Genomic DNA, 20,188 nt, shown 5'->3' with positions numbered 1-20,188 from the left:
CTTCTCCTTCTCCCTCTTCCTCTTCTTCCTCCTCCTCTTCTTCCTCTCTCCTTCTTCTCCTTCTCCTTCTTCCTCTTCCTCTTCTTTCTTGTTTTGTTGTTCTTGCTCTTGTTCTTCTTCTCTCCCTCCCCCTTACTTCATTGTGTCTACTCAAGGACCTACAACCTTTTACCTCCTTAAATTCAAGTTATGAGCAAATAAATACTATGTGAATTTCTGCTTCGGTTTTGTTCCTCTTTAGGAATAGCCCCTACCCCTTCTCTCCCCCATTTTCACAACATGGCCACAGTACAGTATAAAACAAAAGATAGTTGTTACTGTCATCATCCTTGAGAAATAGAAAGCAGTAGCACCAACTTTGATTATGGCTCTCTTGTTTTCTAAAGTCTGCAGGCCTGCAAAGCCTGAGGGGTATATGTTAGATCCCCTTGTATTTCATGCTTTATCAGGAATGGTGGAGGGGGACTGAAAAACTCAAAGGCAAAACCCCTAGACTATATTTACTGATCTGTGAAAATGCTGCCCAATCTCTGAAAAGGCAGGCAGGTTGTCAGGAGATAATGAGAAGATTCTGTTCGTCTTTGATATTTTCTACTTTTTCAGCTTTTTCTTTTCTTTCTGAAACCCAACTGCAGAATGGAGGTAACAGTCTTAAAGGAGGTAGCATGAGTGCTGAGGGATTTTTCCTTCTTTTTTAAAATAATGCTATATTTTCAAAAATCTGTGAAGAATCATATGACCCACACTTGAAATTATTCTTCAACTTCATTTTTTCTTCTAAGCATCTTTTAGTTCTATGAGCATTCTCTTTTAACATGGCTAATGGGCATTTATCTGTTCCTAGTAGCCCTACTTGAAAAGTTCCTAAAGCTTTGAAGGGATTATTATCATGTTTTATCAAACAAGTCTACTGAAATTTCTATTAAAGAAGATATATCATCCAAATTCATCACATTATTAATAGAGTTATGAATTGGTCCAAACTATTCTGGAAAAAATAATTTGACTTATGTTATAAATATTATTAAATTGTTCCTGTTCTTGGATCCAGTGATCCCACCCCTCATTTTATACCTCCAAGAGGTCATTGAAAGAAAAAGAAAAGGTTTTCTATGTATCAACTTATTCATAGCAGGACAATTTATAATAGCAAAAATCTGGAAATATGTATCCTTAACTCAAATCTCCTGCCCAAACTAACAAAGCCCAAGGCACTGGAAGATAAATCTTCTATACCTTTGTCACCAGACCAACCAAATGAAATAAGTGCTGTCAAACCAGGTGCTTAATACAGGGTTCATAAACTGTTTTTAAAATATATTTTTATTTCTTTTGTTAAATATTTCCAAATTACAAGTAAAATTTTTAATATTAATTTTAAAATTTTTGAATTCCAGATTCTCTCCCTTCTATCCTTTTCCTACTCCTTGAAAAGACAAACAATATGATATCATTATAAATGGGAAGTCATGCAAAATATATTTCCATAGTAGCCATGTTGCAAATAGGAACATACACACACACACACACACACAACTAAGAAAAATAAAGAAAATTTTTAAAAAGCATATTTTTTTTAAAAGCAATTGGGGTTAAGTAACTTGCTCAAGGTTACACGGCTAGTTTTTTCTGGGTGTGGTGCTGAGTATCTGAGCCCGGATTTGATCCAGGTCATCCCGACACTGGAGCTGGTGCTCTCACTCGCTGAGCCACCTGGCCGCCCCTAAAAAGCATATTTTTAATCTGCACTCAGCATTCATCAGTTCTCTCTCTGGAGGTGGATAGCATTTTTCATCATGGGTTTTTTGGAACTGTCTTAGATCATTGTCTTGAGAAGAGTAGCTAAGTCTTTCACAACTGATCATCATCACTACAATATTGCTGTTCCTATCTACAATGTTCTCTTGGTTCTGCTTACTTCACTTTGCATCTGTTCTGTAAACTTTTTAAAAATATATTTATAACTGTATCATTACAAATTATTTGATAGCTGTATATAAATATATTTGATATTCTTTATAATCCTATGTGCTTTCTTTTTTCATATATAATTTATAATTTTCAACATTCACTTCCATAAGATTTTGAGTTTTGAATTTTCTCCTCCCCTTCTCTCCCCTCCCCAAGATGGTGTGAAATGTGATATAGGTCCTACTTATACATTCATATTAAACATATTTTCACATTAGTCATGATGTAAAGAAGAATTAGAACTAGTGGGAAGAACCATGAGAAAGAAGAAACAAAACAACAAAAGAAAAGGCGAGCAAATAGTATGCTTCTATCTGCATTCAGACTCCTCAGTTCTTTCTCTGCATGTGGATAGCATTTTCCATCCTGTATCTTTTGGAGTTGTCTTAGATCCTTGCATTGCTGAGAAGAGCTAAGTCTATCAAGGTCAGTCATTACACAATGTGACTGTTACTGTGTACAATGCTCTCCTGGTTCTGCTAATTTCACTCAGCATCAGTTCATATAAGTCTTTCCAGATTTTCTGAAGTTCATCTGCTGTGTTTTCTTTAATGCATTTGAAAACACAAGTGTGAAAAGAGGTCCATCTGCTTCACCAGATTGCTAAAGAAGTCCATGACAAAAAAACAAAATGAAACAAAACCAAAGATTAAAAACCATAACCTAGAGTATGCAACCATAGCATCACTGAGTACAGACAGTGAGTATGGAGAAATTCGAGAATATCTTATAATAATGCAGTGGTTACACCCAAAAGAGCTACCTTAATTACCTCTTTTCTAGATGTGCCATCCACATGAAACACTTCTGTCTTTCTCTTGATAAAAATCATAGAATGTGAGGATAGGATGGGGATTAACACTTTGGTTATGGAGACCACATATCCCAACTTACTCATTTTACAAATGAAGAAACAAATAACTTAAAAGTGACTTGCCCAAAGAAATAACTAATCTCTTAATCTCGGAGTCTGTCCATTATGATGTGTATGACCTTTTCCAGTAGAGATGACTGTTCATCTCAGTTTTCTAGATCTTCGGTGAATTGGGCTAAGAAAGTGAAAAAGATTCCAAATCCTTTGGTAATTCATTCTAGGATTAAATGAGGAAGCTACATGGAGTAGAAAAGAGAAAGCTGACCTGAGAGCCAGGAAGATTTGGGTTCAAGTTTCACCTCTGATACATACTGCCATTATGACCCTGAGTAAAGTAGCTTAAACTCTCAGTGATCTAGGAAACTCTTTAAGACTATAAATTGCAGGGGCAGCTAGGTGGCACAGTGAATAAGAGCCCCTACCCTGGAGTCAGGAGGACCTGAGTTCAAATCCGACCTCAGACACTTGACACACTTAGTAGCTGTGTGACCTTGGGCAAGTTGCTTAACCCCACTTGTCTTGCCTTCCCCTCTTCCCCCTCCCAAAAAAAGACTATAAATTGCAGAGAAGATACTGACATCTATTGATTAAAAGGAATTTCTTCTTCAAAGAATTCCCTATACCAATAAAATCACAGGCCCAGTTCATTTCCCTGTTCCTAATTTATCTAAAGATATTATAAACTTTAATGATACATGTGACAAATGTTTGTGTTTATATACATATATAAATAGATATGAATATGTTAGAAGTGGTTACAGTAAAATATGCATGCAACTTTATTTCTAATCATTTTTTTCTATTTTTCCAAAACATTATATCTTATCAAAAACAAATTGTAGTCTAAATGTGGTATCTAAACTTTTAGTAATGTGTTCTTTTAGACCTTAGAATATATCACTACTTAAGGTCTAAAAGAGCTACTTGTCATTCTGTAAATGGATATTGGCAATGTGAATTTTATAAAACTTTAAGAAGTAAAAACAAATGCAATAATTTTTCTAAATAATAGCTAAGGTCGAGTTTTATATTTTTGCATTCTACTGAAACTTGATTTCAGTACCACATTGAGATTGTGTGGATAGGAGTTACTGAGTAGAAGAGAGGTGAACCTGCATAATGAATAGCAGGTTGGCCTTAGCTTCATGAAGATATGAATTTAAGTTGCACTTCTGACTCATTGTTAGTACTCCTACAAATTGTGTTACTGTAGGCAAATAACTTCTCAGCATCCTGGAAACTGTCCTCTAAAACCAATCTTCATTGGCACAGAGTGTTTCTGTGCCCACATTTCTCTCAGCATTTATCAAATTACTGAATTAATGGGTCTGGACCTAATATTTAAATAAATACATGAAAAGGGGGAACAAAATGGGATAGTTTCTTCTAGGTAGATGGTCTTAGTTTATAGAAATAAAAAAATTATTTTAATAGAACAGCAGATGAGACAGGTGAATGAAAACAAGATAAAGAGAAAAGTCCTACCAGAAGACAGATGTACAGTTTATGAGCAGAAAATATGCACGTACTTTTACTGATTCTTTTTCCTGGATTGCAAACACAAAGAAGAATCAAACATTCCAGCACTATCTAATTGAATCATTATCTCCACAATTAATGCTGTTCATCTCTGCTATTTCCTCCTCCCAGTTACCGGAGGTATATCATACCAGAGGCTGAAATATGCCAAGCAGATGGCTTGGTGGCCTTCCATAGACATCATAAGCAACTCTGTCAGATGCTATTTATACACACATACAGATATATCAGGGAAATAAAACAGTATGTCCTGAGGTTGGTTCCTGTTATAGCGTTGATCCCTGGAGGAGTTGAGATTTGACATTTATTTCATTCAAGCCCAATTTGTGTGCTACTTAATATAGGGAACTAGATAGCATTGTGGCCAGAGCACTTGACTTGAAGTCAGAAAGATCAGGGTTTAAATCCTGCCTTAAACATTTAGTAGCTGTGTGACACAGGGAGCATCATTTAACCTCTCTCAGCCTCAGTTTCCTCATCTTTAAAATGGGAAATGATAATAGTATTACCTCACAGAGTTGTTGTGGGGAATCAAATGAAATAATATTTGTAAAGCATTTTGCAAACCTTAAAGCATTACATAAATGCTAATTGCTATAATTATTTATATAAAGCATTTTGCAAATTGTTAGATGGTGGTGGTGGCTACAGTAGCAGCAGCAGTAATGGGGCAGTTTAGAACCTAATCCAACGGTGAATTTTGAGTCAACAATACAACAATCAGTTCTAGGTTTGTACTGACTGGAACTGGTCATTCTAAAGTTCCTTTGTTGTATAGCTGCCTGGAGAGTTTTCAGTACTGAGGGCAGATAAGTGGAGCAAAGTGAATGAGGAGAGCCAAGATATATACTCTAATTTCATACTTGTGTGTGATTTCTGTGTAAAGCTGGAATCCTTAACTTTCTCAAGAAGATAGGTAACAGGAAGAAATCTACCTTTAATGAAATGTATGTTCCTCAAATACATAATTGATTTGTAGCTTATAATGTGAAGTCCCCTTGCCTTCCCTATAGAGCACAAACTTTAAGTGAAAAATTTAACTGCCAATTTCAAATGTAAGTAACATTTCACTTTTGATAACCTTTTTTCTGGTCTCCATGCCAAACCCCTATCAGATGACTGAATTTGGAACATTGTCATCTTCTCAAATTTTTATATCACCTAAATTATTTTGCAGAAAACATTCAACTCAAGCAGGAAACAATTTCCAAAGCATCATAAGAATCTTCTCAGTCACTGTGCTTTTTCCCATATGTCAAGACAACAGTGTTGGCCCATCAACAGGATGTAGTCCAAAGTTGTTGCTGTGGAGTTATTTACACTAAATTATTCAATCTCTCCTTCTCTCCTTACCATTTTTTGTGTGGGTAACTGGTGTTGACAATAAGTTGCAATCTGCAGCAATGGAAGTTTTTCCTCTATCCAAAATCATATAGAAGTCAATTGTTAAAGTTGACCCTGTTAACAATGGTCTCTATCCCAGTGACATCACCAGGCAGACATCTTGAGTTTACATCACACTTTTCCTTTTGTGATAAAGTGATCCTGTAGTGTTTACTTTTCTGCTTGCATTTGAAATGATTAGGGTGAAAGGCAAGTGGAATGAAAGAATACAAAAACATTTCCTCCAGTCCTCTACATTAAAACCAAAGCTGTCATCAGAACATATGTTACAAAATGCCTCTTGGTTTTATACACTTAAGATTTCTGCTTTGACTAAGCTTCCTTGTTCTATTTCTGTCTTTTGTGAAGATAATTCTGGTGACTTTGTTGGTCTGTGAGTCAAAATTTATTACTGTACACTGACCTGTTCTAGGTAGTTTTGCTACCCTAACGTGATCCTATGATGACTTCCCATTCACAGTAGCATAAGCAGACCCTAGAATGGAGCTTCCCCTCCTGGGAACAGTCAAAGAGTTTCCTCCATTTACTTCATGAAGATTTCTTAAAGCGATTGTCTCTCTATGTTTGACCACTTAAGGTCAGCCCCATTCATCTCCAAAATTCCCTGTCCACCTCTTCCTCTCCTTCATTTTGCTCCTTAGCCTAGCAAGGACTGTATAAGCAAGTGACCAAAGGCCCTGACTTTATGTAGGGAACTCAGAAATCATGAAAAACAAGGAAGACAGTCAGGTTAGTTACTTGTGGTTGCAAAGTTTATTCAGATTCAGAAGTCTTGGTCCAAAGATACTTTTGACAAATGATCTATCTTTGGTGTTGCTACACTGGGAAACCCCAGCAAACTAAGATAACTAAAATGTCTAAGTAATACCCAGTAAATATGGAATGTATTTGCTGTTACCTAACATGATGTACGTCAGAAGTTCTTAACTTGGGTCTGACAACTTATTTTAAAAAATATTTTGACAAACAAACTTCAATATAATTAGCTTCCTTTGTAATCTTATTTATTTTATTTTATGCACTTAAAATCCTATTCTGAGAAGGAGTCCATAGACTTCATTAGACAACCAAAGCAGTACATGATGCAAAAAAAAAAAAAAAGTAGAGAACCCTGGATGTAGATGGACAGGTGCTACTTTATCTTGGGTTTTTTTTGGTGCTGCTTTATATTGTCCCACTGATAATAAGAGCTGCCCTGCTGAGAAGTATGTCTCTTAGAACAGCTGTAGCATAGAATGTTGACAACTGCTGCTTCATATGTGGTCTGTTGCTCCCATGACAGCCTGCTGATTATCAATGCTGAAGAATTGGACACATCCTTGTTGGCACCTGCTTTAAGACATAGGGAACTGTCCAATTGCTGTTAACTTAGAGGTAGCTGTAGGTCAGGGTTGGCCTTCTAGGCCACCCATAAAAGTACACATGTAGCCAAATGAAGTTGAATGGAGCAAATTGAAGAAACTCCTCATTAACCTCAAACTCCTGTTTAATCATGCTGCTGTTACCCTCCTCTCCTGAAGCCAGACCTAGTTCTATGGATCTCTTTGCTCTCTCCTTTAAATGCTGTTTGTAAGGTTTGTACCGTTCCTACTTCTACTTTATACTCTGTATTCTGTCTTTATTCCCTCAGCCTTGAAATTCCCATCCTGGTTACCAACTCTGGTTTGTCCTATAACTCTTGTTGCTTCTAGCTGTTTAGGAATTTACCATCCACAGCTTTTTCTTGCTTCTCAACCTGGCCAGTTCCAACCTGTACCATGGAATTCGTGTAACCTCTTTCCCAGTAGTTTTCTTCCCTAGTCCCACTGTGGGGATAAGGCCAAGAAGAATAGCACATTATCATCCTATGCTACTACCTGAAATGCTGACAGAGAGAAGCTTGAAGTTCCAGCCTTGTTAAACTAATTTGACATTAGAAATAACTGAGAAAAGCAGAAATCAGTGTACTATAAACTGGGGAAAAATGTAAATAAAAAGCATCCTGACTAGAAAATGCCATACAAACTCTTCTCAGCAAGTGATCACTGATCCTTCAAGAGGCATTCCTTTTTTGATGACTAAAAAGTTCCTATATGTGGACCTTTTAAAGTCTTTAATAAATTAGCTAACTTTGTGACTGCTTTGCTAAAGTTATCACATGCATTTTTGTTTTGTGGACAGGTTGATGGATTTGTCTGTGTTGTGTTCTTTTTTAATAATCCACAAGTAGATGTTTACAGTTACATTTATACATAACTTTCTCATGGTTAAATTTCTTTTCTTTTTTCTGCTGAGCAGTGAACTAAGTAACTTTGCTATCCCAAGATTACCTCCTACTCTCAATATCATAAGCAGATCATCAGGGCCTAAAATGGGACTTCTCCTCCTGGGAACAGAAGTATAAAGCAAAGGGTTTCCTCCATGTACGTTACTCAGATTTCTTAAGGTGTTTGGTGCTTTTATGCTTGGCCATTTAAAAGCAGCCCCACTCTTCATCTTCCTCTAAATTCTCTGATCTGTCTACTTTTCCTTCCTCATTTTACTCTTTATACTTGGATATCATAAGAAAGCAATGAAAGACATAGGCTATGTAGGGTGCACAGAACTCATACGAAACTTGAGTTTTGCATGCAAAATACATCAATGGACTTGTTAAAATTTCTAAAAAAAAACAAAAAGAAACTATCGAGTACCACAGGCTTTGCTACTGCAGTACAGCCCTGTATTTGTGGTCCATGCCTACTTGTCAGTACATCAATGAAACTGGCAGTTTGGTTTCTGTTTGACAAGTGAAAATTGGGCTCTCAACCAAATGGATGCTTAGGAGAACTCCCAGTTTGGCCAAATGTATTTTACCTTGGAAGACAAGCTAATTTGCATTAATGTAAACATTTTTTTCTTGGTCTTTATTACATTTATTTCAGAGAACTAAGCCATGAATTCCCAGAGACAAAAATGGTTCACCTTAAACTAAAAATAGGATTGCAGTGACATTCCAAACTAAACTCTGTGTCCTTCATTGTCCTATGAACCCAGATAAAGTTGTTGTCAAACAAGAACCAAGATGTATTGATAGTTAGATAGGTAGACATGTACATATATCTGGATGAAAGATATGTAGATAAATGTAGCTAAAACTATATGTACATGTAAATCTATCTTGCTCTCTATGTATTTCTGAGTCAAATTCAGAATCCTCCTTCAAGTCTAAGGAAAATAGTATGTTGGGGAAATCAAACTTATTTTGAAAATTATGTAGAAAATCTAAATTTTTTTTGGACTCTTAGGTGCAGGTTTAGTAGTTGTGTGTTAAGCAGTAGTATTAAACTTGCTAGGTTGAAGTTGAAGGACATGAGGTTAAATCCTAGCTGTGTTATTTACTATCTTTGTGGACTTGTTAGTCACAGTCTCTCTGGGATTCATTTTCTTGCTCTGTAAAATTAGAGGATTGAACTAGATGGGGATCTCCTCAGCTTTTTTCATAGTTGGTAATATTCTGGTTGGCAGCTGACGCTCTCCAGATGTCTGATTTGGATGGATGTGGTAGACAAACCCACTCTTTGAGGGTGAAGCCAAGATGGTGGAGTGAAAGCAGAAACTTGCTTGAGCTCTTCCCTCCAAACAAATACCTGTAAAAACAAATTCTGGGGATACAGAACCCACAAAATGACAGAATGAAACACATCTCCAGCTGAAGACTTCCTGGCAGGCTGACAGGAAGGGTCTATTGCACCGAACTGAGAGCAGAGCACAGAGCACCAGTCTGTGCCATGCTGTCACAGACCAGCAGCACAGAGCAGGCCATAGCAAGGCTCAGGGGACTGAATCACTGGCAGTTGTGGCAGTTTCCAGACTTCTCAACCCACAAATGCCAAAGACAAAGTAGAAGGTCAGTGGGGAAACTCTGTTGGACCTGGGTGAGAGAAGAGCATAGTCTGTACCCAGTTCTGGAGAGTTAGAGGTGGAGGTGGTAACAGCAGCAGCAGTGGCTGCTTCTGGAGCTCCAGACCCACAGATTGTGGGGGATCAAGCAACTTTTCAGAGGGCAATTTCAGGGATCTCTTTGCTGAGGCAAGATTCTCTTGCTTTTTCCTGCTTGGATATGGGTCACAGTCTTGGGTGATGGTCCTGGAGTGAGGAGGAGTGCTGGTGTGGCAGAGCTTGTGATGGCTGTGGAGGGGAAGTCCTCCTAACAGCTCTGAGGGAGAAAAGAGTGCTTGTGGTCACTCACAGATCAGACCACAGGCCAGGAGAGGAGTAAACACCTTTCCTTTGGTCATATCACCTTAGAAGAACTGAAAATTTACAGGTGCCTAGAAGTAGCTCTGACAACAGCTATGCAAACCCCCAGAAACTTAAGACAAAGTACTCTTGAAGTAGAATCCTATCTTGGCAAAGAGCTCAAAAATCAAGTAATTGACTGGGGAAAATGAGCAAACAGAGGGGAAAAAATCAGACTATAGAATCTTTCTTTAGTGCCAAGATCAAAACATACAACCAGAAGAAGAAACAAAGTCAAAATTCCTGCATCAAAAGCCTCCAAGAAAAATCTGAATTGGTTGCATGCCATGAAGGAGCTCAAAAGGGATTTTGAAAATCAAGTAAGAGAAGTAGAGGAAAAATTGGGAAGAGAAATGAGAATGATGCAAGAAAATAATGAAAAGTGAGTCAACGGTTTGCTAAAGAAGACAAACTCACTCTTTCTGTCATCAGGGAACTCTTGCCATCATAGGGAAATGTCACCCAATGAATCACAATATTGAAGTGTAAGTTTCAAAAGGAGTTATATGGAAGGTTCCCCTTCACCCAGAAAAGTGATTGTTAAAAGATTTATTTAGACTCAATTGAGGGAAGTGAATCTCGGAACATTGGTGGGATCAGATTCTCCTCATTCCAAAATGACTCCTTCCAATAGCCTTCTCCTCTTTGGAGCAGAACATGAACCCTAGTAGTAGAGCATATGACTGGAATAATGTTGTATGGATTAGTTGTAGGCAGGGCTTCTTAGAGGTTTGACCCTTAACCTCTTTTCCCTTTTCTTTCTTTCTTCTACCTGTATCCTAATGCTGTTCTTATCCTTTCTTTTCACTTTCCATGAAGGAGCAGTTCCTTGACCCTGCCCCCACCTTTCTTCCCCCATACCATGCCCTACCTCAGGTTGATCAGTAGAGGGAAACTTCTTATGTACTTTGCCTTTTCTTTCTTATCCTCTTTGCCAGAAGTAGAGTAGTCTATGTGGTCTCATTTTCAAGAATTTCACGTGACTAAGGAAAGGAATATATAATGATATCTTTTATATGCTTAGCATTTTTTGTTGTATATTCTATTTTTATTATTGTTCAGTTGGTTTTCAGTTGAGTCCAACTCTTCGTGACTCCATTTGGGCTTTTCTTGGCAAAAATACTGAAATAGTTTGCCATTTCCTTTGCTAGCTAATTTTACAGATGAGGAAACTGAGGCAAACAGGGTTAAGTGACTTGCCCGGGGTCACACGGCTAGTGTCTGAGGCCAGATTTGAACTCTTTATGATGCAATCCTGGTATTCCATCCATTGTGCCACCTAACTGCACTCTATTTTTATTATATAGGAATGGTTTTTGACAAGTGTGTTTTATTTGTTGTTTTATTAATACTTCACCTGCAGGCCTGTGTTCTCAGTAGTCCAACTGATAGTGGAATGGCATAATGTCAGATTCTTGAAGACAAGGACTGATTTATTTTTTGTCTGTTTCCCCCAGTGTCTAGCACAGTGCCTGGTGTGTAGTATATGCTGACTAAATATGTATTGCTTAATTGCCTGGTATACCTGTTACTGAATTAACAATATTCCTGTAGTCAATGTACAGATAGTTACCAATAAGGTTTTCAGTTTCCAGAGAAAAATCATGGCAGGCAAGCAGGCAGGTAAAAACCATTTATTAAGCACTTACTCTAAACCATGTGCTGTCTTAAGTACTAGGGATACAAATACAAGTGAAAAGAAAGACAGTCACTGTTTTCAAGGAGCTTACATTCAACATTCAAAGCAACACACAAAATGGAGCTGAAAGGAGGTCAGGAGGGAGGTACCCTTCTAGACAAGGGAACAGTGACTGCAGAGTAAGAAAGGAAGTTGGGGAGGGAATGAAGTATGGCCAGCCCAGGCCTATGACCAAATGGAGGCCCAAAAGGAACATACTAATAGGAGAAGGGAACTGACAGGTACTAAAGGAAGTTCCAAGGATGGAAACTAGTAACCATGACAAAGTCTGGAGAGATAACAGCACAGCTGGGAAAGGAAGTAAGCAGATTTTTTTTAACTCTGTTGTTATCTTCTGGGATTTAGCTTTGTAGGTATTCTGTGATTGAGGCTTAACATGATTCCAGGAGTCAGTCAGTCAGTAAACATATAAACAATAAACAGGGCTGGCCACCTTGGTTGCCTTGGAGAAGTCATTACACTTTCCAGGGGTACCTGAATACCTTTCAGGTACCTTGCCTGGCCCTATCTCCTGAATAGTCATTTATAACAGTGAGCTGATCCATACATAGTCACTACTAGGAGGCAGATGAGGGTCCTCAGAGAATACTTTAAAATAAGCAGACTAAGAGTATTTTAAGCCTCTTGGAGGAAAGGGACAGATTCTTGCTCATATAGGTATTTTCAGCATTAAATGCAGTGTCCTGCAAATAAAAAGTGCTCAGTAATATTTGCTAATTTTATTGGGTGGAAAATATGCCGTGATGTGAGTTTGTGAGAGAATGTGAAGGCAATAAGCATGATTTAAGTTCTTAGGAACTCCTATCTTTCTATATGTTTTAGGGTGTCTATATATGACATTGGCTATATGATTAAATAACATAAAATAACCTTGCAAGCCTTTAAAAAAATTTCCTGAATCAATTGATTATCTAAAAGCCTTTGTCCAGCATTATTTCTGTGCTGGTACTAAAGGGTAGGCTGGGGAATTGTTTTGAAGCTCATTTGTACTGTTCTTTTCAAATGCTGAAAACAATCAGTTCAGCTTGTGTTCCATTATTATTTTGTTTATTCTTAGCAAACTCCTACCAGAGGCAGAAAAATGAGTTTATCTCCTTACCTTATAGTGACACCTTGGTATATTGTCTTCTCTCGCTGTGAAAATTAAGCTTCTCGTAGGATTAAATTGCTTTACTTATTACTTTATTTTGTTTTGAATCATGCTAAAAGCATATATCTCTGAGTGCCACTGAAGGCATTTCTTCAGGGGAGATTATAATAGCTTCAAGTGGAAGCCGAGAAAACACCACGCAATTCAGTGAAAAGGGTTTGTAAAAGGACAGGGATGACGCAAGCTGAAAACAAGTTTCTCAGCATTCAAAGCACCAACGAGGCAAACAGAGAAGGTGCAGAAGACGGTGGGAACAAGAAGTCAGGCAAAGTCATTCCAGAAGCTTGATTTTTAAAGAATTAGGCACAAAAACGTTCACTCCATCTGATCAGAATTGAGAATTTTAGATGCAATTTCTTTATTGTTGCCAAGCTTCGTAAATTCTATCTCCACAATGTTGGTTATATCTCTTCCCATCTTGCCACTCCCTCAGCCATCACCTTAATTTAGGCCCTCATCATTGTGTCCCTTGACTATTGTGTCCCCTAAAAGAATTCGAGCACCTTGAGAGTAGAGACTGTAAATTGTTGCATTTTTGTCCCCAGTTCTTGGCATAGTGCCTGGCATTTAATTGGCTTTTAATAAGTGCTTAATGATTGATTGATGTGCCTGCTTGGCTTTTTCTCAGTTCTTATCCTTAACTTCTCAGCAGCTTTTCACACTACCACCCTCTTCTCCTTGATAATTTTTTTTTCTCTTTTGGTTTCTGCTGTATTACCCTATCCTGGTTCACTTTCTACCTGTCTAGTTATACCTCAGGTTTCTTTATTGGCTCTTCCAGGTTATGTCCTAGATCATGGGTGGGGAACCTGAAACCTTGAGGCCTTCACAGTTAAGTTTGGATTTGGTCAAAGGACCACACCTGAGGACCTAGATGGCCACACATGGCCTCTAGGCCACAGGCTCACCCCTGTACCTAGCTTTAGAACCATGAGTATCCCCCAAGGCTGTGTCCTAGATCCTCTTCTCTTCTTCCTCTTGACTATTTCATTTCATGATCTTATCAGCTCCCTCAGATCCATTTCCCATCTCAATTTTGATGAGTCTCCCATCTGCTTATCTAGCATGAACTTGTCTCCTAACTTCCAGATCCACATTTACAACTGCTTATTGGTTACCTTGAACCAGAAGTCCCATGGACATCTTTCACTCAATATGTCCAAAACAGAATTGATTATCTTCCGTCTTCCTAGCTTTCCTAGTGCTATGAACACTACCATTCTCCCAGTCGTTCAGGCTCTTAAACTAGGTGTCATATCCTTGGCCCCTCACACTCATTTCCCATTTTCAACCTGTTTCCAAGTCTCATTGATTTCACATTCATAGCATCTGTCCACCCCCTTCTCTCCTCTGATACTGCCACGACCCTGGTAGAAACCATCATTCCCCTATGCCTAAACTGTTTGCAAAAGCCAGCTGTTTGGTCTTCCTGCCTCATTTCTCCCCACTTCAGTTCATCCTCCACTCAACTGTCTAAGTGATCTTTCTCAAGTAAAGGTCTTGCCATGTTGTCTGTCTATTCAATAAACTCTAGTGATTCCCTATAACCCTCTGGATCAGATATGAAATCCCCTGGCTTTCAAAGTCCTTGGTGACCTCTTCCCCTCTCCTCTTCTGTACTTCTTGAAACCTTTTGTGGCATAAATTGAGTCACCTCCTCCTAGAGACCTTTCCTGATTTTTGTGCTTCCCTCAAAGACTTTATTTTACTCTCTATTGTATTCATTTATCTGTTCATGTTGTATTCTGTCACCCAAACACTACCCCCAATAAATTTAAGTTCTTTAAGGGCGTTTTTTGTCTTTCTATCCCCAAGACTTAGCACAGTACCTGGTACATAATAGATGCTTAATAAATTCTTGTTGAGTTGAAGAACAGCAGTCAGAATGCATCACAGAATGTTCTAGCCCTCAAACTGTACATTCCAGGGGTAGCTAGGTAGATAGAGCTCTGGGGTTAAAATAAGGAAGACCCAAGTTCGAATTTCACCTTATATACTTCCTAGCTGTGTCACTCTGGGCAAGTCACTTAATTCTGCCTGCCTCAGTTTCCTCAATTATAAAATGAGGACAATAACATCTCCATGCCAGGGTTGTTGTGAAGATCAAATCAGATAATATTTGTAAAGGGCTTAGTAGAGTGTCCTTTCCTTACTTCCTTTTACTATTGTGGTCATTATGTAGATTGTTTTCTTGCCAACTTGCTTGTTTTATAGATGAGGAAATTGAGGCCTCCAGAGGTCACACGACTGGCACAAGGCCAAACAGGTATTAATTGGCAGAGCCAAAATTCAAACCCAGATCTTTTTGTCTCCAAGTCTGTCATTGTATCCACCATACCATAATGCCTCTCAAAATGTTGGGAATGAGGAGTGCAAAGTATCAAATAAATAAGAGAAAGCTAAATTTGTATTCAAAAAGTTTGTGGGAATTGCAACTTTAGCATTTACTATTAAGGTTCTTAATATTTTTTGTATTGTGGAACACTTTAAACAGTCCTAGTGAAGCCTATGGACCCATTCTCAGAATAATTCTTTGTTGCTTACGTTCAAAATTAAAGGAAATGCTAAATTTCAGCTACAAGTTGGTGAAAATACAATGTATTGTTTTCCCAATCAGGTTCATAGATCCCCTGAAATCTATCCATTGACTCCATGTTAAGAACCATTGGTTTTGTATGAAAACAACTTGAAAGAGTATTTGAGCCCTTAAAAGAAAACAAAAGCCTAACTAACCCAGTTGTATAAGTGTCTTTTGCTAAAGGGAGAATAACAAGACACACACAAAAAACATATTTGGGGTTGGAATATATTCTTGACTTTTGAAAGAGCTATGTTGTGTGTGGTAATAACAAATATCACTAACTATAATTCAGAAAGATAAACCTCATTTTGTCAGGTTTTTAACATCAAATTAAAACTTTGTTTCACCTGGGAGTTCATGGTGCCATGGATGAGAAGAGACTAATGGCTTGGAAGATACCAAAAGAAACCAGTTTAGCCATGTCCTCAACTTCAGGAAAGGCCAGACATAACCTATATGAGACTGAAGACAGTCTTTAAAACCTGAGTTTTAAAGGCACACAACAGAAAAAAAGGACTTCCCCCATGAACCTGATGATCCAACTGAGTCTTTATTAATAAGATTTAGGAAATTCTGCTTTATATGTAGTTTCTACATTTCATGTTATATTTGAAAACCATTTCTTCTCATGCAAAAGTCTATGAGGAGAAACAGCCTGGTACAAGAAATTAGCACAGGATATGAAATCAGAGAACTTGAATTCAAATTCTGTCTATGCCACATACTACCTGTGTGACCTTGGTAAACTCACATCACTTCAATAGGCCTTAGTTTACTTATTGATAAAATGATGGGGTCAGATTAGATGACCTCTGAAGTCCTTTCCAGTGCCAAATCCATGATTTATTACAAAATAGAGAACAACTGGTTATAATTCTGTAGCTGAAGACTATTAGGGTAGTTTTTTTCTCCTTAGGCTCATAGATTCATGGATTATCAGATTCAGAAAGGATATTGGAGGACTTTTTTTCAACCCCATAATTTACATGTGAAGGTTGAGCCATCCAGGAGTTTCTCTGTCTGTCACTATGGTCAGGTAGATTGAGATCAGTCATGAAGGAGTTTTGTGCCCACAATGGTTTATTATGTATTTTTCAGAGCCTGGGAAAAAGTAACTTAAATCTTTCATTTGTTTCTTATCTAGGGTGTCCCCAAAAACAATTAATAGTGTCTCTCTTAGTAAGGCATTCAATATACAATGTAGATTATATATATACATATATATATATGACAGCTATTTGTTTCTTCCACCACAAAAGGAATACTTAAAATATGACAGTATATTTTGACAAATAGTGAAAACATGACATGATAACCTTCCACTCCTATTTTACACTCTGAGGAGATTGATTTTTAAAACATGAAGTACTTTGTGATAGTGCTCACCAGGAACATCACCTTCACCTTAGCTCTGTGCTGTCTAAGCAATTCACTCAAAATACATATTTTCTGGCAAGCCAGGACTTGATTTGGACTTATGCTCCATAACATTGTTCATCTTCTCTAAGAAGTTGTTTCAGAGATTACCACCTACTGGGAAATCAGCACCAAGGTCTAGGAGTTCCCGATTTCTCAAACTAACTAGGTTTCTGCCAGAGCTAAGAACATTCATCTCAGTATCATAATTAGAAATTCTGCATTTTTTAAAGCTGTTGCCAACAGATGCGTTTAGCTGACAATCTGAACTGATGACTTTCTTCTTGAGAGCTCCAGCCCTTTGCTTTTTAAAAGATCACTCTCATACCTCCAATGAAGCTCAGCATCATCATTTGTTAAGTTTAGGGTTTGGGTTTTTGTTTTTGTTCTTTGATTCTTAAACTTCCAATACCAGATAACTGGGCGGGGGGGGGGAGTCTTTCCTGGTAAGTGCTTAATTGATATAATTAAGTAATGAAAAATAGCAGATAAGATCACCTCATAAGGTATTGGATTTTAATCGACTCCTGCTCCTAAAAATCTAGTGATTGCTTTGTGATACATTGTCCGTAATATCTTATTGGTTTGGAGAAGTAGCAATTATATTGCATCTAAAACTGAAAAAATGACATTATATGTGTGGGTTTCTTTGAGGGGGTGTAGACATTACTGTACTTTGAGGACTGAGAACAGAAGTAAAATGCAAAGGTTGCTTTAGAGTTATTGCTTTGTTTAAAATATTTTGCTGGTCCAGCTGAATTTGTCATTAGCAATATCGTCCATAATTCCTCATTTGTGAGCAGCTGCCAATAAGGCAATCATGAAAGAATTTTGTCAAAAGCCTTTCTGGAGTCCAGACCTATCATGTATTCATAAACATAATACAGTGGTGTAAGAAAGATGATTTGTGTTTAGTGTGTCAGGGTTTGCTTCACTGTAGCTGGAGGGGGAAGAAGGATTAGAACAGATTTATTGTGGATGAAAGAAACCTAAGAGTGCTTGAAGTAGGAAATGCTGTCTGTGTTGTAGCTGCTCAATCAATACATATCTATTGATTGAAGGAAAGGTGCAGAAAGAAAATCAATAAGGGAGGAAGGCTGTGAGATAGTGGGGGCGTAGGGTGGGGAAGGAATGAAAAATGCATAAATGATTCATGAATTTGTATGTGGGAATTGTGTGCAACAACATGGGCTGTTCACTTAATTCCTGGTCTGATCTCTGAAGTTTTCCTCTCATCCTTCTCTCCAGAATCTAACCTTGCCTCTGTCATCTTTATCTCCCCAAAGTCATCTGACAACACCTTGTATTTCAATCAGCCCAATTTCCCCAGACCTCACCTCATTTCCACATTCACTCCTATGCTTATCTTGTCTTTCTTCAATGATCGCTGCAGAGCTCACTTCCTCCAGGAAACCCGTCCTGATTAAGGAGGCCTAGAATTAATTCCATTGACCCAGAGCAGAATGAATGTTTAGCTATGCCTCTGAGACTTCTCTTGGAACAAAATAATAATGATGAACAAAAAGCTGTAAAACCTATGCAAAGAGAACGGACTACTTTTGTTCCACCTTGTCACCACAAAAAGGGCCCTAGAGAGTAAGTTGTCCAAGTTCTTCCTGTGAGCTGACAAGCAGCTAGTCATTTTGAGGTTATAAATTATTATAAATGATATTGATTTATGCATGTATGTGCCATTTGGCTTACTTTGTATTAATAAAGGAAAATCCTCTCTTAGAAATGTTTCATATGTTCAGGGGTAATGTATTACTTGGAGAAAGTGAGGCAAATTCATATATGAAGCTATGTCTGCTTCATTTAAGATGTTTGTGGTAACTAGGTGGTAGAGTAGAGTATTGGGCCTGAAGCCATGAAGACCTGAGTTCAAATTTGGTTTCATATCCTTACTAGCAGTGTGACCCTGTGCAAGTCATTTAATGAGTCTTCCTCAGTTTCCTCAACTGTAAACTAGGGATAATAATGATATCTACCTCCAGGGTTGATGTGAGGATCAAATAAGATATTTGTAAAATGTTTAGCACATAGTAGGTGTTTAATAAATGCTTATTCTCTTACCCTTCCCCAAAGGAAATAAAAAGTGAAACCAAAAGGCCTTGAAGGTCAAATTTAAATATGAAATAAAATTTCAGCTCACTCCTTCTGGAGAACAAGAAAGGAAAATGCATCATTAGGCTAATCCTTCCTGAACCTTAAAAGTTGCTTTTCTGAAGTCCTACTCTTTTGTAATCAAAAGTAAAAAAAGGCTTATTGCAAGTTGACTGAGCTGATAGAATGACTGAAATAAAAAAACTAATGGATACAAAGACTGACAACTTTGTCCTTAGTATTATAAGTGGTGACCCAGGTGACAGCATCTTGTAAAGTACAAGTGTCAAAGGGATTCATTGGGCCTGGAATACTCCCTAATGTGCCTGAACCAAATTAATGTATTTTGGAAATATTTAACAAAATAAAATACAATCGAACATAGATAATGTTAAGATGTGGTTTTCTAAGTCAGTATGCTAGGGGAAGGGAACCATCTATATGGTTTAGTGACCCATTTCTATTTGAGCTTGACAACACTGGTCTAGAGGAAGGAATACTGAATTTAGAGTCATTGGGTTTAAAATCCAGCTTTGCTACTTCCTGTGTAACCTGAAACAAGCCCCTCATTACCTCTATCTGGAAAATGAGAATGTTGGTTTCCATTTAGTTCAATACAACCAGAATTTTATTAAGCACCTACTATGTGCCAAACACTGGGCTAGGCACTGGAAATATAATACACAAAAATGAAAACAGTCCCTGTCCTCAAGAGACTTCCATTCTACTGGAGCCAATCTTCAAGATTCTTTCTAACTTTTAATTCTTTGATCTATTTCTAGCTCTTGAATATCTTCTGTCCTTTAAAAAAAAAAAGAAAAACTATTCTCTCTGTAGATATTTAGAATGTCTGACTAAGAAGCTAACCATGCCCAGACTACTTCGGATAGTATGTAAGTGTGGATCTAAGAAAGACAGCCTGGTACAATGGGAAGAGTGTTGTAGCTGTTTGGAAGACACAGCTCTTCTATCCCAGCTCTGCTACAACCTTACTAACTATGTGACTGTGGGCAAGTCCCTTCACCTCTAAGTACTGGAGTTATCCAGTGTTATTGGCCTCCTTGCCATTCCTGGCACAAGAAACTCCTCCCAGTTCTAGGCATTTTCATGATTGACCCCCATGCCTGGAATTCTTTCCCTCCTCTCTCCTGGCTTCTCTGACTTTTTAGTTCCCAACTAATAACCCACCTT

The 20,188-nt window shown here is 37.8% G+C and overlaps 1 protein-coding gene across 3 annotated transcripts in view; it reads left to right on the top strand.

Moving 5' to 3' along the window:
* Positions 1-20,188, top strand: part of SLC35F1 (solute carrier family 35 member F1) — a 567,357-nt gene that overhangs the window by 270,784 nt on the left and 276,385 nt on the right. Inside the window, exon 1 of one of the 3 annotated variants that reach the window (XM_069076973.1) lies at positions 5,844-7,362. The exons of the other annotated variants lie outside the window; for them this stretch is intronic. Within the exon in view, the coding sequence (XP_068933074.1) occupies positions 7,349-7,362 (14 nt within the window). The 5' untranslated portion in view covers positions 5,844-7,348. Of the gene's footprint in view, positions 1-5,843; positions 7,363-20,188 lie in introns of those variants that run through there. 3 annotated transcript variants of the gene reach the window in all.

The sequence above is a fragment of the Petaurus breviceps genome, unplaced genomic scaffold (genome assembly GCF_028583685.1).
Source record: "Petaurus breviceps papuanus isolate PSGF00001 unplaced genomic scaffold, PetGlider_PUasm1.0 90977, whole genome shotgun sequence".
Lineage (NCBI taxonomy): Eukaryota > Metazoa > Chordata > Mammalia > Diprotodontia > Petauridae > Petaurus > Petaurus breviceps.
Note: the sequence above shows the minus strand (reverse complement) of the source record. Positions and strands in the feature narration are given on the sequence as shown.